General features: G+C 42.4%; 2 protein-coding genes across 2 annotated transcripts; both read left to right on the plus strand.

Moving 5' to 3' along the window:
- Positions 1–1,065: 1,065 nt before the first annotated feature.
- Positions 1,066–7,800, plus strand: insig1 (insulin induced gene 1). Its single transcript, XM_079291865.1, has 6 exons — positions 1,066–1,256; positions 1,394–1,741; positions 3,068–3,192; positions 3,420–3,586; positions 4,289–4,388; positions 6,039–7,800. Exons 2-6 carry the CDS (start codon positions 1,408–1,410, stop codon positions 6,066–6,068), a joined length of 756 nt encoding a protein of 251 aa, XP_079147991.1. The 5' UTR covers positions 1,066–1,256; positions 1,394–1,407; the 3' UTR covers positions 6,069–7,800.
- An 11,908-nt stretch (positions 7,801–19,708) lies between these two features.
- Positions 19,709–22,388, plus strand: en2a (engrailed homeobox 2a; the record flags this gene model as incomplete). Its single annotated transcript, XM_079291876.1, has 2 exons — positions 19,709–20,195; positions 22,066–22,388. 2 exons carry the CDS (start codon positions 19,709–19,711, stop codon positions 22,386–22,388), a joined length of 810 nt encoding a protein of 269 aa, XP_079148002.1.
- Between the last annotated feature and the right edge of the window lie 821 nt (positions 22,389–23,209).

Raw genomic sequence — 23,209 nt, forward strand, 5'->3', positions numbered from 1 at the left:
ACACTAGAGTATGTGCGGATCACTTTATAAGTGGTCAGTGATTTTATTTACTAATTCGTTTGTGAACAGTATTTAATAAAGGAAATATAAATTAAACTTGGACATGAGAAGGTTTCCGAAGCTTCATCGGCCCGTGACAGCAGTCGGTACCAGAGACGTGTCGAGCGTGTACAACAGGCGAAACACAGAGATGCAGCCTCAGCGTTAGTTAGGGGGAAGTTAGGGGTTAGTTTAAAGTGAATTCCTACACACGCACACAATGACGTGCATGTACAATGTACACAAACACACGTGTCTGTTTGCACTGAGTAAATATTGAATATTGCTAAATATCGGACCAGATCTGTATATATTTACCCTTCCAATGACGAGATGAGAATTGTCGACGACCGTTGCTTTGACGTCTCGGACCCATCCACTGACAAACTGATTATAAGCGTCGAGCCCTTTGTAGCACTCCAACTCGTCTTTTGTGTAAGGACTGGGGGTGTTCACGAGATACGTGTAGATGTTGGCGTAGTTTACCGATGGAAGATAAGTAGGATCGGCACTGAAACGATCTGCACTCATCGTATAGGGATCCAAATTACCAATAACCTTCAATTTGGCCAGGTAGCGAACCTTTGATAGACCTTTGAAAAGTTTGAGCATTTATTCAACAGGGAATTCTGCTTTTAGCCTGGTAAACACATATTTCCCTTTTTTTTTAAATAATAATCTTGCATGAGCCCATTATGGATCTCTATTGCAGCTGTTTTCAGTCCTGAGTTTAGCATGACTTATAGGGCTTCTTTGGTTGTATGTCTGCTCTTATAATATCCAACATATGAACTTTTGTTACATCTCTTCAAATGCCCTTTACAGTTCCCTATGTTTGAGCGCCATTTGAAGTACTTCTCTGTTTACACTTTCACTTCTGCTCAACAGCCTCCTGGTTTGTGCGTCCGTCCCGGACGAGGGGGCGGTGGGGTGGCGCCACGTCATATCAGCCGCCGCGCTCTGATTGGCTGCCGATTCTCACCCGACACAGCTGTGATTGTGTTCTGCAGAGAAAGCTGTTGTGCCTGGTATGAGCGTCTGTGCTGTGGAATGGAGCAACACTGTGTTCTCTCGCTGTCTGGGTGCTAACGATGATGTGAACAAACAGCGTGATCGCGGTCCTTGTTGCAACGAGCAGGAAAACAAGGAGGGGATCCCGGCTTAATCATTTGACGAGGCGGCACCAGAACCAGAACTGAAGACATCTTGACATCGAGGTAAGCACCAGCCTTCACTCGCTACTTCTCCTGTAGCAGGGGGCGGGAAACCATTCGTTATCTGTGCAACATTGAATCTATCTGCTTGCAAGCTAAATGTATCTATGTTGTCACAAATGTATCCAACTCTCCTCCAGCCTTGAAGTGCCAAATGCCCAGACTAGAGGAGCACTGCTGGAGCTGCTCCTGTGCATCAAGGGTTGAAACCAAACACTCATCCGAAGCTAACTGGTTAGCATCCAAAGCTGAAGAAATGATGTCCATCATCACCTCGGTGCTCAGCAATGCCTACGGCTCTCTGCACGACGTCCGGACGGCCAACCTGATCCGCCGGGGTCTCGTCCTCTTCACCGTCGGCGCGGTCCTCGCCCTGGTGCTCAACTTGCTGCAGATACAAAGACATGTCACCCTGTTTCCCGAGGAGGTGATGACAACTTTGTTTTCGTCTGCCTGGTGGATCCCGCCGTGCTGCGGCACAGGGGCCGGTGAGTGGACAACACGCTGCGACATAAATGTGAATTTGTGTGTTCATAAATAGTCGTGGAGAGCAGTTTGTCCTAGTTTGCTGCTCAGTTTGAGACAAAGGAATGCAGCGAGGGGAGGGGTTACAGTGCAGTAGTTTCTTCCATATAAAGACAGAAGGATAGAGAAAAATAAAATGTGTTAAATGTGTTTTCCAGTAAAATGTGTTTTCCAGAATCATCAATGGGTACTAAAATGTCTGGAAATAATGTATGTGGGGTTAATTTACATGAAACACCACACTAAGCTATACAATAAGTACATTTTTAAATAGTTTGAGACGTAAAACAATACTTGTATATTACTGCTACTGTGTAGTTGTGAATCACCATTCGGCTTTGTTATTGTTTGCTATTATACAAGCCTTCCTCTCTAATGTTATACTAGTCTTTATGGTCTAGTCTGGCAGTCAGTTCTAAAAAAAAAAATGACTTAGAACAGATGTTATTGATTTTCGACCTCTGATTGGCCGCAACAGCCGGATACGAGATCAGCTGCGCGCTCATTGGCTCGTGTCATAACGGGTGAGCTGAGGGGGAGGTACTTTAAGGCCAGGAACCAGGAAGTGGGTGGGGAAGCTCTGAGGGGAAAAACATCATGATTTATCGTCTGCTCCTCTTACCATGTGCTACGGGCCAGAAAATAAACGAAAGTAGAACTGCATATTCATATTTTTTCAGTCTATTGGTATTAGTATGAGCCAAATATCTCTCCGTATCATGTAGGAACGTACTCATGGTCTTCATCATGTAAAATATGTGTTTACAGTATCCTACTCAATATTTACAGTGAATTACATGAACTATTATTATTTGTCCTTTCCATTATCCTAATCTATTTTAACAGAAAGAAAAAACACAATACCTGGTTTTAGTTTCTAAATTGTGAGGATTTGCTAGTTGTATTAGTCTTATGCAATGATAAACTGACTATCGATTTGGATTTTGGACTGATGGTCGCAGAAAACAAGCAATATTTTCACAATGTCTGGTAACTAGAAAACTAGAGCTTAACTTTATTTAAAACCAGGCATTCCATCAAAAATAACCGTCAAACAAACGGCATTGAAGAAAAAGTTCACAAGATCAAATTTAAATAATCTATTCTTGTTTTTAAAGTGTCTTTTTTTTAGTGTATGCAGGTGTCTAAATGAGACTTCATTATGGAAGTGCATGTTCAGCATTTAAAGTAATTCCACGCAGCAGCTCCACTTCATTTTGCAATTTGTGAATACATGTCAGGGTTTGCTTATCTTGTGTAATTTGGGTCCGTTTGTTTCCCGCTCACAGCTGTTGTCGGCCTGCTGTATCCCTGCCTCGACAGCCATTTGGGAGAGCCCCACAAGTTCAAGAGGGAGTGGGCCAGCGTCATGAGGTGCATCGCAGTGTTCGTCGGCATTAACCACGCCAGTGTTGTATCCTTTCAAGCACTCTCCTTGTCCATTATATAGATTTCAAAATGCATGGTAAATGCACAGTTCTATCTCTAGTTGGACAAAGTATCTGACGCAACAGGATGTCCTGCTTTACCCGTTAAGAAGTGACGGAACTTCTGCATGTCGTGCAAATATTTGAGTAAGAACTAATCATATGCTGGCTTCATTCTGTTTTGGTTTGTGTCCTTAACTGCCTGGTAACACAGAAACTAGACTTTGACAACAACGTGCAGCTCTCCCTCACGCTGGCAGCCTTGTCCTTGGGCCTGTGGTGGACATTCGACCGGTCCAGGAGCGGCTTCGGTTTGGGCATCACCACTGCCGTCCTAGCTACTGTTTTCACACAGCTGCTGGTCTACAATGGAGTTTACCAGTAAGTTAGCCATTAGCATTCACTGCACAGAGGGAAGACAAGTTGCCCAGGTTTTTCCCTCTTGAGGAAACAAAACTGATTCTGTCAACGATGATTAATCACGAGTTTGATAGTACACTCCAAACTGGTTTGTTTCAGCAATAATCCACCCTTGTGTGAATGAAGTACGTAATGTACCTGGAAGTACTCCCAGCTGTATGATTCCATCAAAAAAAGATGAGACCGATAAGGCTTGAGGTAGCTAGTTCTATTTTGGGAGGTCACCCTGTCTCTGGGAGCCCAATTAACAGGACCCCCTACCGGCTTCAGTGGCATGCCATCAAAAATACACAGCTGAGAAAAGAGACTGCTGTTCATGTTAAGAGGTTCAAAGGGTAGCTGCAGCTCATGCTGACTTTACAAGGATGAAACGGAGAAGAATGAGAAGAAATGAGTATATTGTCTTGCATCACAGATTTTGTTTGTTTTTCCGCACTCGGATCTGTCTTTGGCGTGTCTCTTCAAGATGTCTGTCCTGTTAGTAAGAGTCTGTATCTTATTCTGTGACATGACATTCTGCTGAGATTATTGTTCAACATCTTATTTAGCTTCGGAGAGAACTGGGTTTATTTTTGACACCCTCCGAGGAGGTCAGGATCAGCTCACTTAACCTGCTCTACATCATTACGAATGATTTCATCTTTTTTTTCCTCTCTCTTTCAGGTATACGTCTCCAGACTTCTTGTATGTACGCTCCTGGCTCCCATGCATATTCTTCTCAGGCGGTGTTACCGTGGGAAACATCGGACGCCAACTTGCCATGGTAATGTCTGCAACAATTTTTTATATATATATATATATATATATATATATATATATATATAGTCACTCTCAAGACACTTGAAACATTGCTCAATTTGTGAATCCAACATTTGTGAGCATTTCAGCTAGTTTGTTTTATTCATTATTTATGATAATAATAATCTGATTCCCATACCTAGTGACCTAGCGGTAAACAAAACTGACGCCCTCCATGTGCAGAATATTTGCATTCAATATCTATTTGAAATTTTTAAACATATGTATTGGCTTGCAGTTCTTTATGTGTAACATCTAGAAGTTAAACAATGAGTGTCACATTTTGGCTTTTAGGTGAACTATTCCTTTAACTTCCAAAAACTCCTCCGCACCACACGTGCTTTATTTGCAAATGTCATACTGAGTCATAACAGCTGATAAAATTGTCAAACTGGTTTAAAGTTGCACAAAGTGCATTGGACGCCTCCCCGGCCTTCATAATTATCCCATCAAGTCAGCTTTGATGCCTTCATTAAGCTGTGCCCAGAAGCCTCACCTCATTCTGTCTGTAAAGTAAGAGTCCCGTCACTCCCTCAGTTTGACTCAAGTGAAAGCAGATTAAGGGCTGTTGTTTTTCACAGTCGTGGTGAGACACAGAGCCAGTCAGGACTCGGCTGACCAGAGGCTCATTTGCTACTTGTTGTTTTTTGTTTGTGATGAGGCCTGAGGAATGTTGGCACAAGTCTGTACTCGTGGTTTTGTTTTTCTCTTTCTCTCTTTCGCTCCAGTGGGTCATTTATGAGCAGGATCAGGAGGAACATGAGACTTTGCATCTCAAACGTCGGTTTTTTTTTTCAGTCTTCTGGGTCAAAGCCAGCTCTAGTGAAACGGTCTGTTTTGCAGCATTAAACAGGCAGAATAAAGACTAGTCTAGTTCTTGTACTTACTTGATCTGCTTTAATGCTTGCTCATCTTACAATGTTATTTGAAGTTACAATCAGAGGTGGAGTTTTGGAATATGTGAGCAAAAAGTTCAGTTCACAAACTTTATCTGAATATATTTAGAATTTTCTTTTTTTTTGTGATGGGGAAAAATGAGCAATGACAAAAGCAGTACCGTATGCATTTCTGTTGTGTCGAGCAAGCAGTACTCTCTTCTCTTATTGTACAACAAAGGAAGAATCTAACTTTCCAAAAAAGGAGAACTGAAAGAAAAATGTTCCCGTCTTTAAACTTGAAACCTAAAAGTTTTCCTGATTTGTTCATAAATCAACAACCGGTTCATATTTACTTGAAAGCTAAAAAAAAAAAAATCTGGATATTTTCCACAGTTTGGTTCAAGCTGCAGTTTTGAGTTTACAGGAAAAGGAAACTAATGTGTAATTCATGTCTTTAAATGAGTCACCTGAGGCTGTTAAGCTTCCCTGTCATCAGAACAATAGAGTAGTTTTATGACACAACTTTGCGAGACGCCTGTCGCTGTAAGGATCATAAACCTACTTCACTTCTGACATAAAAAAGGTTTCAGCCACGACCCATACACTTAAAGAAACCCAATTTGTAAGCAACTTTGCAACTCCACTTATTCTAATGTTTTCTCTAATTGCTGTAGAACTTTGATTGATGTGTTATTCACACCGAGCGTCTTCTCTGCTCTTCCCCCACCCCCCCTCAGGGTGGCGTCGAGAAACCCCACATGGACTAAACAGTGGAAACGCAGGGAACCCGGGCGAAGGACAGACGACGTAAAGATGGACAAGTTACGTGTAGAATGAGGAGAATAACAGGAGAGAAAAAAGACTCATTGTTTTCACTTCATCCTTTGTTCTCATAACAAAGTGCGGGTCAGAAAAAAAGAAGAAAAAAGCCCCTCATCTAACGTGCCATGTCCTCTGCACCTCCTTGTGGCCAAACAGCCTCTTCCTCCCACCTCTGTTCTACCCCATTAGCATTCAGGCTTCCTTCACACTACACAGGAGGACAGTGTTTGCCTTGTTTTCTCTTGTTGTTTATTGAAGTGAACTGGTTTTTATTTTAATGCTGGAAGTACGTTTCTTTCTGCAGTTCGTGGAGTGGAAGCGTGCGCTTTTAGTGCGGCTGCGTCCTGGTCTTAGCAGAGAAGACTGGTTTTGTTTTTAAGCCTGAATATATTATGATCATAAAAGGGGAAACGTTGTACGAGTGGACAAAAGAAGAAAAAAAAAAAATGTCTTCACTCTCGCATTGAAATGTGTTCAGCGGCCTCGGTTGCATCACTGGGGCCACAGGGGAGATGTATGTTCCCAGTCAGACCAAATTAAGTATTTATTTTGTAGTTTTTGAATGACCCCGAACCAAATGTACTGTATGAATGATGCTTCCCATTTGTTAAAAGAAATATTTGGGAAACGACTTTCTTGCCGAGAGTCCCATCTGTACGCTGAATATGTAGCTAAAGCCGGCAGCAGGGCGGAAACACATTGGTACGTATTTACCGTAAAGACACGAGAGTGGCATCGATCCCGCTCAGCTAAGTTGAACTTTAAAGTGACTGGAGCACGTGCGGGAGGATGGTTGATGGAATGAAGACGGATGGGAAATGTGTTCAAGAGTGCCAATTAGTTTGCGCTGGCGACATGAGCTGTAGGCTGGTCGCGTTTACCTGTGAATGGCACCATGTTTGCAACAAGGTCACATTCTATCGTCTGGAGAACTATTCCGAGACCTGCAGTACATTGTTTTGTCCTCTTCTAACACACAGATTGATTGGAAAGTAAGACACCAAGGCGTTAATCACGATGGAAATTCACAATTTGTGTTTTTTTTTCCATGAGCAGAGCGAAGAAAGCCGCCATGGTGGCCCGTGTTTTGAAAGAATGTACCAGGAGTATACTAGAACTACTTTTGCCAGAATCTGTGGTCACCAGATTAAGACACTGTTGTGACCATGGTGTTAAATGTCTTTGTGGTCATACACATTATTTCCCACTTCAGATTCAAACTATTGGGAACGTACACCAGTTAAAAAGAGAGGGCAGGACATTATTTCTTAAGATTTGCAATCTGTGATTGCCTGTGTATTATAGAATGTAGTGCTTTTGTCACTATAACAGTTTAGTGTTCATCATTTGTACAAACATGACATTATTGCTGATGTTTAATGGCTTTCCTATGTGATCAGAAAGGTGTTATTACCATACTAGACCTACAGTATGTTAGTTAGCGTTTGGGGGTCTAGAGGATTAAGTGCAATCGGAGTATGCATTAGACGATTATTCTTCCTTATTTATTATTTCTGATGGTGGCTGAAAAACATAACTTGTTGCAAGTATATGCAGTGAGGATACTTAAAAAAAAAAAAAGCAACAACATCTTTGTTTTTGTGTTGAGAATACATGCCTTCAGAGTCAAAACCAATGACTCACCGGAGAGATGAAATAAAGAAGATGTGACATTTAGTCAAAGGAAACCTGATTTATTTTTTTAAGTGCTTTTTTGTGGCAGTTCACATCAGGTGGAATCTGCTGATATTCAGGTGTGTTTCACTGAAAAGGAAGCTTTATTGTTTCGAGGTGTTGAAGCACCTTTTTGTGTTGATGTTTTAGAGTTTCTGTGTGTCCGATATTTCAGCCATGTATCATTTTTGCTACAATGGATTTAAGTGAAAAATAAACTGATAAAGAGGTCAACGTATAGTCTCTACTCACACATGGGACTGGATTATCATAGAAGATGAATTATGTGTACGGTACTGACATAGTGACGCCAACTGTAAAACCAACCAATCACACTAGTGATATAAACCTGATACTAACGTACAGCTGAGCTTCCCTCATTCTGCCTCTGAGTAGACACCAGCCTAATTACACGTCTCAGCAGCTTCAGTAAAACAAAGGCTCTCTGATTTTTCCTCTTTTTTTCTGGGTTTCAAATGCAGCCGCAGCTCAATTGCACCGGAGCTTTCTGGGATGCTGATGGTGGCGTTTGTTGTGTCTGCTGTCACGGCCAAGTTGAATGGATGAGGACACTCTTTTGTCCGGGCTCTCTGTCAGTCTCCTGAGCCATTATAATGTCTTCGGCGGGCATCTCTCCCCCCCCCTCCCACAAAAAAACCCTGAAACTACCCCCGCCCCTGTGTGTCACTGGGATCACGAGGAACTGTCCTCCCCCCCCCCTCCCTCTGAACACGCCTTTCTGGAGGGCAGACTTATATTTATACCTAGCGGGGGACTGACAGTTAACCTTTTGCTCTGGGGGGAATTTCTGGGAGTGGGGCCAATATCTGTGGGCTATTCTGAATGAACCCCTCGGTCTGGGAGGCTCTCCATACATCTGTGAATCTGTCCCATATCTATCCATTTATCTATCTATCTATCTATCTCTCTCTCCCTCCGACAGGCCAACGATCCAGCGCCACACGCCACTTCTCCCCTCTCCTTCCTCTTTCAGTCTCCTCCTCTTCTCAGGCAGAATAATTGGCCGGGCTTCAACCTCCTTTCATTTCCAGCCACAGCAAACTGAAAGACTCCATTAGAGTGCCTCCTTGTTGCCAAAAGACCCCCCCTCCCCCCCCCTCTCTCTCTCTCTCTCTTCCTCTCACTCTCTCTGTCCTTCCTTCAAGGCGAGGAGACAGGCCCGGGCCCATCTCATCTATTGATTTGAGCCATCTATAGGTTCTCCTGGTAGACTGTTCAATTCCATCTCCCTGCAGCACCTTTGTGTTTTGATTATGTCTTTGAAAATGCGGTTCCTGAGCTTTTTGCTGTGTTGCAGCGAGTCAAACTGCCAGTAAACATGAAGACAGTGATGTTAACATTTAACTCTTCAATTAGAACAAGATTACAAGCAGAGGCCCACCAGTGGGTCGGCCATCACAAACTGATGCTGTGCGGCCAAACCCTGTTCAAGTGGTAAAGTCTAGAAGAGAGCACAACGTTTACCAAAGACAGCAGACATGTCAGTATATGGGAAATGATGTACAAGACATCTATAGAGTATCTCCATTTGAAGGAATGGTGCAGCAATTTAGAAAGCATTGGTTTGGAAAATCATTTAGCTTTAATGAAGGGATGGAACAGGCTGATATAGATTTTGTGCTTTTGCTACTTGAGGAAAATCGGCATGTCGGTCATGAAATAAGTGGAAAATGATGTCTTTCGCTGGATTCATTCAGCTTTTTCCCCATTGGATTTTGTTTAGAGACTGTATTTGATGTGGCAATATCTGAAGAAAGGAGGAATCACTGAACTTACTGTAAACTAATGCTGCACAAGTGCATAAATCATTGATTTGCATGAATAAGAAGTACACTGATCACACCCGAGTAAACGTTTTACCACAAGACTGGACTAATGTACTTTTTTTTCTGTGATTTAAATTATTCATAGTTTCATTTACATTTATAATTTGATAGAAAATCTTGGTCATAAATGCAAACGCAGTATTCCTGTACAACCATAAAAAGAAATAGACGTCCCTTTAGATTTCGTGGCTCACAGGTTTGGAAAAGAGGAAGATATAAAGACACGTATCACAGACAAAGATCAACACATCAGACAACGTTGGTCACATAAAAATGTAAATATAACACATTGGAATGCCCAACATTAATAATGTTACCACTATAGGTTAGTATTACAGTGCTATCTACTCAGTAGTGATGGCTTTTGTTACCACCAGATGACAGTATTTATCCTCTCAGCTTGTCTGGACATTATTACCGTGACCTTTGTGGACCCCTAGTGGAGGCACAAGGAACAGCAAATGTCTTGCAGGGCCTGATCTCAATAAATGCAGAAACCTATTCATCCAACTACTTTTAATAAGACTACATTTAGAGAACATAAACCTCCTGACAACTTCAGACAAAAATATAGATAGATACAATTTAGTTCATCTGAAACAACAAGCTCCATATGTTTAAAAAATGTATGTTCAAGCATGCACATATTGCACACAAAAGAGAACATTTTAAGAAATATATATATATATTTTTAAATAAACAGATTTTCCTGAAAGCCTCTCGAACCCACCAAGGAACATCAAAATTCAGATTTAAAAAGATGATTTATTAAACAGTGGCAGGAAGATTATTCTTGGAATATTTATCTCTCACTGCAGTGAGAGGGGCAGAGTCACATGCATGATAGAAAAGGTCAATGAAATGGATTGAGTGTGGAGGAAATCACTGCACACTCTTATTTCTCTGCCAAAAGGTCTTCAGTGGCATTAATGTGCTGCTCTCTGTGAAATATAATGAAAGACTGAGTGTGTGTGTGTGTGTGTGTGTGTGTGTGTGTGTGTGTGTGTGTGTGTGTGTGTGTGTGTGTGGGTGGTTTAGTTCGACTGAGTCTTCATTACACCAGAGCTGGGTCCACTCCTGTCCTCTGTCCTCTGCCCTCGCTCATTGCCTCTCCCAGTGCCGGCCAGGAATAATGAATTACAGTGCATGCCATGGGGGGGCTCAGAAGTGGACTCCATTTTAGCTCAAATTACCTCTCAGATCCCATTCAAATGGCAGTCTCAGGCTGATATGCATTACGTATTCCTGTCTGAGGGTGTAATGATCCGTTAACACCTTTTCTTCATTTTCTCATTTCGGTTTCCAGCTTCTTCTTTTGTGTCCATTCATTCAGTGCTTTCGGGCCAAAATCAAAGGCATAAAAGGAAAACATGTACATAAAAACACAGGGAGCAGACTACAGATGCAGCATCGTCTTTAACAGTGTAAACAACAGTTCACATCTCACTGGGATGTATCAGTTCAGTCAGCAGCCTTAGCCTTGTGTGCCATTCCTGTTGATTCCTCTACTTCCTCCGCAGGACAATAATAAAATGACAGCCTAAACCTCAGGTGATGCCACATTATGCATGCCATCGAAACAAATCCGTCCCAGTGTAAATGAAACACACCCAGTGCATCTTACAGCCCAGATCAGACTGTAAACCGACCAGGGTGGTAATAATAACTGAATAAAAGGTAATGGAATGCATGTAAGCATGCGCAAAGCCATTACATGATCATATCCCGAGACGCAGACCACAACAACTTGGCATTTTTATAGAAACCTCCCAGACAGTATCGGTTAAAAATGTACACCGCAGGTCAATATCCATGCTTCTTCCTCAGATTTCTATGAATAATAAAATGATTAAATATGAAGAGATGATCTGTCAATCTGATTTGAAGATTAGCTCTGTCGAGGCCTGGACATGTGCTTTGAATTGTGTAAAAGAAACCCATAGCTATATCTATCAAAACATCAAACATGAAGAAAGAGTTATTCAATCATTTAGAAGAAATGAAAAGCCAAGACAACTGCCGTGTGGAGCAGAACTCTACAACACGTTTAAACAAGCTGGTCTGTTTACGGACACGTCTAAGAAATATGTCCCCTGAATATTGTCAAAGAAGGTAGACTTCATTTGCATAATCCAAATCATGCTTGCAGCCCTGTTTAGGATGCACTAAAGGTCGATGTTTGTCATGTTTTAATTAGTCTTCATTAGTAGGCGTAAGAGACATTTCTGGGAAGCAACAGGCATGCAGCCTATTCATCTCGCTGCTGAGAGACGCACAAAGTTGGCAGGCTAAATCCAACTGGGAAAGTTATTGCTCCTAAAATGGCCTTTGACAGCCTGGCCCCTGATAAGTGACAAATCCACAACATATCCGCGGCTGGGGGGTAAAAACAACTCAGGTGCACGCGGGGTGAAAGGGACTCTGTCGCACATGGCGCTTTCAGGGGAGTCCAGCACTATTTTGGCAGTTAACCGGATCAGGGCGCGATGCCACACAGGGAGAGGGGTCGAAAAACCGCTTATGACTGACCTTCTTCCACTATAATTAAAGTTGCAAGCTGGACACAGAGGCATGACATGAATTGTTTCTCCCATTTAGAATGAATTCCAATCTGAAAACGGAAATAAACGGGAGAGGAAAAAAAAGTTGTAGCATGTGCTGGATTTTTTTCTTAAATTAAATGTAGAACTTTTAGAACTCTATGCTGTGATATGAGCACATCTGGGTGTTGGTTTGACATGTGCAACTGTTCGGATGAACTTAAAATCAACTAAGATGCTTCAGGTTGAATGTACTTTGAGAGTTGCCTTAATTGGGGACGAATACGATTTGGAAAATGTAGCCTTCTATAGTTTAACGTGCATATTTGGAAAATGCTGATGTTGCGATTTGGTTTTGCAGGATATTTACATGGGACGAGCTTTAAAAGAAATAAAACTAAAACACAGAATATTGTATGTTTTTGTGAGCTGACGAAGAAAACCCACCTCTCATTTCACTGGCCTGCTTAAACCAGACTGTTTATTATCCAGCAAGTGCTTTCCACCTGTCTCTCTCTCTCTCTCTCACTTGTTCTTCCCTGCTCATAAACTCACACAGGAGCGCGAGACAGGTGCACGAGGTATTTGGACGATCCAAAACCCGTAAAGCATCCTGGGCGCACCCCGCACAGGAGCCCAAAAACGTTCGGGGCCCATCGGGCTGAGTGAGCGAGTGAGTGAGAGTAATCAGGGAAGACTGAACGTGCACGTTTTTACATCACATTGTTTTTTTCTTTGAGATCTGTTTTGCGGCACATTTTCATTCATAAATGCCCCCCCCTCCCCTCCCCTCCCCTCCCTTGTTCCCCTCGGCTCCCCCGTGTTGCATGGCAGCCTATTTGTTCTTTATGGCGGAGAATGTGAACCCATTAACCTTACGGAAATAGACCCAACGTGCATTTCATTCTTTGCCGTCACAAGTAAGACGTGAAAAGTCCTGCGGACCAGCTGGGACACTACAGTATGTGAACAATACCGTGGGCCTGACAGAGTGTCTAACACGAACCTTATAGAGACTACCTGATACTTAAACAATCGTTGTGCGCAAAGTTAGTCAGCCAAACTCATAGGCTGGTGACTTTTACACGTTTATTTTAACATGGAAATAATAGTGAAACACTAGTTTTTAACTTGTGGGGACACGTCACGAATGGCTAAATCTTTTTTGTCAGCGTCTTCTTCCCTGAGCTACTTTTTCTATATTTTAACCCAAAGAATCAATCGGCCGTAGTTTCCTCTTTGTCATGGAATAATTCCGAAATTAAATAAATAAAGTTGGAGGCGATATTAAATGTAAAGCAATTCACGTCGACTTTCCTACAACAATTATATTTCAGGTCTCGTGTTATTTTGTAGTCAGAGCTGTGATATTTTAGCCTGTTTATTCCTGAAGTTTGATTTAAAGTTCCGAATTTTCAAATAAAAGATTCAGAAATTGAACAAACCGACTCCTGATGAGTCTTATTATATGAGCAACTTGGCCTCGTAATACGCCTATTTATAATTTACACACTAATCATTAACTTTAAAAAAAACCTATGTTTTCCACTTGGGGAAGACCAGGAATCAATATTAAATGTAAAGTTGCAGCCGTGCTGTATTGGTCTGGCTTAAGTTTAACTCTGCATCCAACACAACTCAATTACAACTTTCTTTTTTTAATCCCATTTATGTTTGTATCTTATGAGCAATGGACTTCAATACAAATAGTTTTTGAATCAGATGAGTGCTGCTGCTTTACTTTAAGAAACATTTACTCCTTTAGAAACGTGAAAAAAAAACAGTGACTAGTCAGCGAATGTTTTCCTCATATCAGTGATGCGTTCAGGAGTTTGCGGATGGGAGCTCAGCTGCATTCAATTATCCTTCATCCAATTTAGCTGAGGCCTTAATTGCGCTCAGGGTGGTGCAGTTGTTTGTGCTAAGCTCCGTTTGAAACTTCTGTGGAGAAATACGAGCCGCTCCCGAATAACAATCACAATTCAAATGAGACGTATCTACGCCAGACCGATCAGACGGATTAAGAGTTATTAAAACCTATAAAGGGCTGAAAGCAGAAGATCAAACAGCCCCAAAGTCCGCTGCGTGGCGACTCCAGAGGATTTCTCTGTAAAGACTTTCACACTCACGGAAAAAAATGATGTAGACATCATCTACGTACGGTGATGTATGATGAATAAATAGTGGAGTAAAGGAGATTCAGCAGCATCAACTAAAATACATAGACTTTGAGACGCACCATGCCAAATGTTCCCCAAAATACAAAGTGTACATTATACATCATGCTATGGCTTTCAGAAGAGTAAAAAGAAGTTCAGTAATTAACCCAAATATGGAGTTACATATACGATACAGTATTCCAGCAACATTTGATCCCAAAAAAATGAAGCATGCCTGCTAATAGGCAGACGTTTGTGTATTACACTGCAAAAATATCCATATCGTTTCATTACCCAATGCGATCAAATAATTGCATTTGTTTTTAATCCAAATTAAATTTTTTCTCCATACATTTCTTGTGATCTGCCCATTTCTCCCATATCCAACGCACTACGAGTTCTGTCAAATTCCTGGAGAAAAACGGGGCACTGCAGGTGGAACTCTGTCTCCAAATCCTAATTTTCTTTATTTTTTTTGTAAAACTAGATTAATTGTCTCTCTAAACTGATTGACTTTTTGCAGTGTAGACACAATTAGGCCCATTTCTAATCTTCTCTAATGCGGCTGCCATGCTCTTGGCTGACCCGGGATGAAAAACAGGGGGCAGCGAGCTTCCCGGCCCACAAAAGCACAACAACAAAAAAAATCATATGGGATCATCAAATAGGAGAGACTTGCTTTCAGGGTTTGAAAGGCACAGGAAGCTGGAGGATTTGGTCCGACCCCTGCATGGTGACAGAGCTGATATCGAGATCCCCATTCATCTGGAGGGAGGGGTAGTGGCCGGGGGAGGGAGGGGTGGTGGCCGAGGGAGGGAGGAAAGGGGGGTGCCGGGGTAGAGAGAGGGGGGGGGGGGTGCAGGGGGCTCAGGGTGCATCTGCAGAGGTCCCACCACCACCCTCTGATCTGTGAGCTGGCACACATCACGGCGTCCATTCACAAATCCTCCTTCTGCGCGTCACCTTTTGTAGTACTCCATAGTACTGAGCGCTGCTGACGTGTAAGACAATCCTACCAAGGAAAATACAGAGGAAAAAAAATAGGTAATAGGAACTCAAGTACAGGGCACATGCGCACAATGCATGCGATTTATTATAGTGGGAGGGGTGTGTATGTGTGAGCGCGAGGAGGAGGGAGTGGGGGTGTAAAGCTATAAGTGAATGTGAAATAGACCCAGTTGCAGGAGGAACAGACACATAACTGTGCGTTATCTGCATTGATTATTTTTTTCAAAAACGGGGAATATTAACCCTTTCATGCAAACCAGATGAGGTCCCCCAGTGTTTTTATTTAATAAACAAAGAGAAAGAAAACTGAAGCATTCACTTATTTAGAAGAACTTGACAGATATGAGATGTACGATAATCAATATGTCCTGCTTCCATGAACAATAACAGAATACATTCATACTGAAACTGTATTCGACCTATCTGCTTTAACCATAATGCAGCAATAGTCAAGATAATACGTTAATGATGATCGCATGTTGGCAAATTAAAAATAAAGCTCCAAGAATTTTCCAAAACTTCATATCATTCATTCGTGATTGGACTTCGGCTTTTTAAACGTCAGTAATTGAATGTTATGGAGCAAATTATTTCAATGAACGCTTGCAGGGAATACAACAAGTGCATCGGTATTCAACACGTGAGCGGATAGCAGACCAGGTTTGGTTTGTTGCACAGAAATGTGTTGATAATGGCCCCTTTTTTTGAGGAATATCTGTCTTTATCTCCACGTCTGCTATCAAAATGTTGAAAAGTGCACATGCTCACCTTAAATAAATCCACACACGCCTACAATACAAGCGGCTGAGGCCTGCTTGATGAGCACATGCAGTCTCGTTTTAGCGACAGTATTACAGACTGCTTTAGTTAGTTTTTGATCATTACGAGCAAGAACAATTATATGTTATTGTAGATTCATTTAACCAATTAAACGCATCTGCACAGGACTAGATGGAGGTTAAAAAACACACACACACACACACACAATGGTCAAAAGTCAGCTACCATCACAAAAGCTTCATTTTCAAATTGTCTTTCAATATTTAAGAGACAACAAACATCCTGAAGACTGAATATGAAGGGGCTTCACTTCACAACGACCAAACACGTAAGACAAAGCCAGGCTTTCAAAAATAAATAGTCATATGCGAAACAATTGGGTGCTACGGCACAGTTTTAACCCTGAGTCAACCAGGACAGACTGTCACACAATGTGTTTTCATTCACAACCAAGTAAACCACAAAGTCCGACTTATGTGTCAAACTGAAATCCTCAAAGCGAAGCGACAAACGATGGTGACTGATTCTTCTGCTAAAACAGGACACATCTTGTCTTCCTTCTTTTTCTTTTTTTTAAACCACCACAGTCCAAAACAAGCCAGTCAAAACTGAACAGACAATAGTGAATCAAAATCCCACAATAGTGGGATTGTGTGCATGTACGATACACTGCAAAAAAGACCCATATAGTCTAGTTTTGAGTATTAAAAGCTTGTTTAAAAACTACAGTACAGTAAGAGGACTTCTGCACACTGGTGTTTCACCTTTTTTCGAGCACAATTCTTTTTACAGATATAGTTCTTGTGCGTAAAGAAAAACAATATTCCCAATTAAAAAGCAGCCTCAAAATGTAAACAAGGTAAATTAGTGCCAGATATGTCACTTAATAAAAGAAAAACAAGAAGCTAGGGCTTTGAAGACTGTGTGTCGTGCTAGAATGTGTACCTTCTTTTGTAGTGCACACAGGCTCTTATTATAATTCAGAGCCTGATATGGTGTCATTTCCTCCAGACGTCCCTGCTTTGCTGTGAGGTTAGAGGCCAAGCCCAGGCGGTAGCGGCCTGTCTGTGCCTCCATTGTCTGCTGCTTATTTAGCGCTCAACATTAATCTGCGCTTCCACACACAAGTGAGAAACAATCGCAGCATGAGAGTGGCCTGTCTAATTACATCTTTCACTCCCAACTTTCACTTCAGCAGCCGAAGTGAGAGCTCTCGTTGCCATCAGATAGTAGCAGAGGATGTTTCAGGCAGATTTGAGGATTTAAAAAAAAAAAATTTAAATGATGCGAGCATTTGTTGAAGAAAAATACGATCCAAAGACCATCTTCGACCCTTTGATGTGGCATTTGGAGAATGTGTGTGCATATGAGCTGTGAACGCAAGCGCAGATAAGCCCCAAACAAATATTTAAGGTAACAAAAAAAAAAACTTCACTGTAATTACTTTGCAATTTGCACAAAGCCTGTGTTTAACAAGTGGAAAAAAGTCAAGGATAGAATGTTTCCCGCAGGACAATGCCAGGTTTAGACTCGAGTTTAAATTCCAGCGTGTCACAAATACAAATAATTAAAACAGTTTTGAGCAGCAGGTTCTTGCTACAACCTTCAGAGCGTCCAAAAAGTACAGGTTTTTGATATGGCAAACGTCCTCATATAGCTCTCTCATATTCTATGACGTGTGACCACAAATAATATGCGTCCATGGTTCATTTTAGAAATCCTTGTGCAGACAACGCGTGCAGACAACGCGTGCTTTTAATAACAGAAAAGAGAGAGCATCTGTCTGACTTTCCAACTGAATTGTTCAAAGGCTCCTCACTCAGTCTCAGTCTTGCTGCTCCCCTGGTCCTCCTCAATGCCCCCCGTTTCTTTTACGCGCAGCCTCGGTTCAAACGCCAGCGGAGAACCGGCTGAGCCATCCCCGCAGCCCGGTGGCGTCCTGGGAGGAGAAGCACAAACTTAGCACTGGTCAGCAAAGTTACCCAAAGTTTTGTCTTTGGCGCGACTCTGTCCTGAGCACCGTGCACGAAACAGTTTGTTTGCATCACTGATTTCTTTTAAAGGGATATGGACCCAGTACTCGGTCGACCGCAGCGTCACGACAGGCGAGCATGAGAGCATCAAAAAACACTTAACACGCATCTCTGCGCCTTTGAAATCAGACAGGGAAGAAGAGTCATTGTAGCTTTTGATGCATCTTGTGGACAATTATCAGACTGTCGCGTGAGGCATTCTGCAAATAAAGTGGTGAAATGTCACGCTGGAACATAACATGTGCTGTCGCTATATGTTTAAAAAAAGAGATGCATGTTTTGAGATTCCATTTTTTCAAAATAAAGAAAATAATGTCCACACTCCATCCATGCACGTTATTGTTTACCACATTCAACCTTGGCCAGGACAACCTGACTTTAAATTGCTGCGAGTCAATTTGACCTTACAGGTGTTATAATAACCTTTAATGCAGATGTATTGTTAACAACCGATAATCGTGTTTTCAATGTTGCCTAAAAGGTGAACGTTCAGCTATGCAACACATGTTGCCTCAAAGATTTTCAGGTCACGGATCCCCGAATGCATCCACATGAGGCCATTTTACCCTCTACAATAGGGTTTTGTCTCATTTGCCTTCAAATGAGCAGGTTTGCTGCTATTGTTGTAGAATGGAGCTGTAATGAGCTGTGGGAATCGTAAAGTGTCGAGAATTAAACTTGTATATACTATATGATATAGTGTGTATATATATGGCAAACAAATACTATTCATCGTTTTATTGGGAATCCCTCCCTGCCCTGCAAGCGAGGAACCCCGGGGGTCCCCACATGCCACTTTGACACCCGATGCTTCATTCTTCCATTGTTTTAATACACACAAACAAGGTGATGCGCACGGTGGTTTTCCTTTTTAAAAATACTCCCCCAAAAAATAAGTTACAGGTTCATAAACACAAATGAGTTATTGGGAGTATCTGGAAGCATGCGCTGGATTTAAATTAGGCTTCTTCAGCTCGGGACTCTTTCCCTTTACTAAGGCGAGGATGGGCGTTTGTGGACTGCTCTGGCGTCTGCGTCACGTGTCTTGGTTTCTGCCATCCCATTGGTGCTAGGCACGTGTCTGGGAGGACGGTGGGAAAACGTCACTCGGGGGGCTCGTATTGAAAATAAGAACCAAACTCCAGAGTGAGAGTATTAGAGCATCAGTTTAGGAGCCTCTTTATTTACCCTTAGTTTAGTTTAGGTGTAGGCATTGCTGAGCACACTCAAATCGGATAACACTTAATTGGATGGTGCGCAAATGTTTTAGCTCTGCGATATCAGTTGTGAACCCGATATTGAGGGAATATATGTCAAAAAAGTATGCTTTTCTTAGAGGACACTATCGCAAGGCTTTGCATGGTGTCCAAGGCACCCACTAGCATTTGAATTTTATTTTTTATATCTATTTTACGCGTGGAGTTTTTTTTTTACAATCTAATTTCCCTGAAGTTCCTTGCGATTTATTGCAGCGGAGAGAGAGAGAGGGAGGGAGAGAGAGCGATACAGAGTTAAAGAGAGTAAAGCGGGGAAAGTGAATCAGTATGGAAGAAAATGATCGCGGCAACAGAGACGTGGTGGAGCGGCAGGAGTCGGCGGATGAATCGAACAGAGCCATCCTACCCCTCTTACAGGCGCCGGGGAACCTGCAGATCCCTCATCGGGTCACCAATTTCTTCATCGACAACATCCTGCGGCCGGATTTCGGACGGAAAAAGGACGGGGGTGCAACCCGCGAGGAGAGCAGTTTCGCGTCACGGGAGAGCCCCGACAGCCCCGACGCCCCTCAGACCGAGCCGGTGGGGAACACGGTGCCGGCGGAGGGGACCTCCACTCCGCACACGGTCACCGTGAGCAAGAAGCCAGCTATAGCCGCGGAGGAGCCCCTGAAACCCCACGGGGAGAGAGAAGACCAGTGCCTAAGCTCAGACTCAGACAGTTCCCAAGCCAGCTCAAACCCACCACCGTCCAAGTCCATGCTGTGGCCAGCCTGGGTCTACTGCACCAGATACTCGGACAGGCCTTCTTCAGGTTGGTGCATGCGTTTTTACTCTACCGTCTTCTCGGTGACCTGAAATACCCCGTACCACTGACCCCGGATGCCTTGACCGACTTCTCCCGAGTAGAGTAGCGAACCGTGCCGAGCAGCAGGCTGAGCATTGACTGAACGCAAATCTATTTAGAATTTCAGACATAATTTAATGTAAAAAAAACAACAACAAATGCTGTTGTAGACTACAGGAAAAACACGTCCTTGTACAATGTGGAAAATATATCACAGAAACACGTAACACAAATTGGGCTTTTCAGTGAGAGGAGGGCCTATTTTAAATGCAAAAGAGAAAGAAAATAAATTGCTTGAAATCAATTGAATTGTAATCTTTTTCATTTAAACTACTCACCAACATACATCTAAACAAGAAAAAAATGTCACTTTTTTTTAGCTATTACGCACATTTATTTCTTCCCATTCAGGCAGTCGTCTCGTATATTTCCTCGGGTTATGAATATGATAATACTGGGGTCCTACATATACTAAACATTAGCGCTGACAGGCTTGAGTGTCTTCCAGAGAATCTGCAGGTCTGCAAAATAATATCTGGTGCTCTCAGTGGAGCTGTTTTGCTCCTTAGACGCGTTATGGTGATCGGGATGAATTAAATATGCATCTGTTTTCACAATGGACGCTCCCACGGCTAATATGCTGGATAGCGAGTTTATTTCCAACGTGTGTTTACGAGGAAACTCACGCTACGACTTGTCAACCTGCAGCAAATTTAACATCCAGTGTATTCATCGTTGAAAAGTAGCGGACAACTTGTTCTCATGCATTATGTAACGCTGTATGGTGTGGCGTAGGCGACTACTACGAGTTGTAGAGCTGCACAGTTGTATATGGGCTGCTCGAAACACACACACACACACACACGCTGTGTGGCTGATTCATCAGCATGAAAGGTTCGGCCTGCATCATGTCGTTTCATTAATGTTTTCCACACTGTTTGGAGGAGGGAACCAAACACCAAGTGCAAAGCTCCACCGAATAGGCCTCTCTACCCAGATGGAAAATGAACGTGTTTATAATGTGTGCTGCTCAAATTCCATTCACGTTTGCCCATTGAGGAGCTTTTCAAGTGGTCCACGAAAACAAAAAAATGCAAAGTAGCTGCATTGAACTGCAGCAAAACAGTAGCTGAGATGTGCCAGTGATGTTTTTGCCCAGTGTGTTTTCCTATTGGCTCATAATTCCTTATTGCTACAGACGGTGTGTGTGTGTGTGTGTGTGTGTGTGTGTGTGTGTGTAGGCTACACGTATATGTGTGTAAGCGAGGACGAGGAATAGAAACAGGGAGGGAGGGGAGGTTTAGCTTCTTGCTTGTTTTCCTCAGCGACGTGTCAACATTTTTACAATCAGTCCTCGTTTTTTTAAAACGTTTGCCAAAAAATTTGCTTCAGGGATTCAAAACTTATTTCGTGACTTGGTTTACGTACACACACAAAAAAAACAAACTTCTACAGACGGTCACCGAATGACAACAGATGTCTGGAGAGACGTTTGTTACTTGGTTCTTGATTTTGGGGAATTAAAAATCGACATCGTTTCAATAAATAGACTTCACGGACGCACCTGTTTCATATTAATGTGCAGGCTGTATCCTAAATGTAAAGCAGTAACATTGTAGTCATACGTGGCTTCATTCATTTCATGAGAAAACCTAATAATTCATATTTTATTAATTTCTAAAGTTCTTGTTCAGCTGTTTGCCTGATTATCGCACTTGTTTTCATTTTTTTGCCCATAATAGTGACCATGTTTTGATATTGACAAACCAACATACGTCTGTTTGTGACCCCCCCCCCCCCCCCCCCCCCCCCAATCCCCATATCTCCCACACTGCAGGGCCAAGATCTCGCAAACCAAAGAAGAAAACGACCAGCAGCAAAGAGGACAAGCGACCACGGACGGCCTTCACAGCAGAGCAGCTGCAAAGACTAAAAACGGAGTTTCAGACCAATCGGTATCTGACCGAGCAGAGGCGGCAGAACCTGGCGCAGGAGCTGGGCCTGAACGAGTCGCAGATCAAGATCTGGTTCCAGAACAAGAGGGCGAAAATCAAGAAGTCCACCGGCGCTAAAAACGCTCTGGCCTTGCACCTGATGGCAGAGGGACTGTACAATCACGCCACCGTCTCGTCGAAGGACGAAAAATCAGACAGCGATTGATTTCCAGAGAAGTCACAGCAGCCTCCTGACGAAAAAGCACCGATAGTAATCCTATGATAGATTTTTATAGAGCTCTCACCGCAAAACGCTACCTACAGGAATATTTAACACCACAGCAGATACAAAAACACCACAAAGTTCTATCAATATCACTATAATGCTGACCCACTATACAGGAAATTAAAAAAACAAAACAAGGTCATTGGACTACTAAAGGCCCTATGAATAGTTAATGACACCATACCGTCTCTATAGTTCGCTATAGGAATATTATAGTGGATTTTCGTTCCATGGGAGGTTTTGTCAAGCATACAATGCAATAATTTCATCGAACAAAGGGCCAGTGTAGAGTATACCAGCATCAATAGTTTGAAAAAATAAGACATTTCTGCAATATCACGTCTATAAAAGACGTTGTATAAAGGTATGTTTTCATTGTTTGTCGTCGCCCCTCCCCCTCCCCAGGAGGTATACAAATGCTTACACACATCATTTTTCGATATAGGCCTACTGCTGTCCATGATTGTCATCGTTTTACATTGAACTAACTTGACGTTTCGATCCGTCAGTGAAGTGAACAAACTGAAGTCCAAAGAATATTTTTCTGCTGCATCCAGGCTACTGTGAATTTAAATAAATGCTAACACGAGTTTTTATTTCCACGCTTGTTGGTTTCCTTGGTTGTGTTGTAGTGTCGGAACGGACAAGGGGGGGGGGGGGGGGGAGGTTGTGTTTTTTCTGAGAGGCAGTTGCAGACCTAATTGGGCAGACAATGAATTTTGATACGTTTTTTTAAAAAGGAAAAAAAAGAACAGTTTATT

Source organism: Melanostigma gelatinosum (genome assembly GCF_949748355.1).
Source record: "Melanostigma gelatinosum genome assembly, chromosome: 20".
Lineage (NCBI taxonomy): Eukaryota > Metazoa > Chordata > Actinopteri > Perciformes > Zoarcidae > Melanostigma > Melanostigma gelatinosum.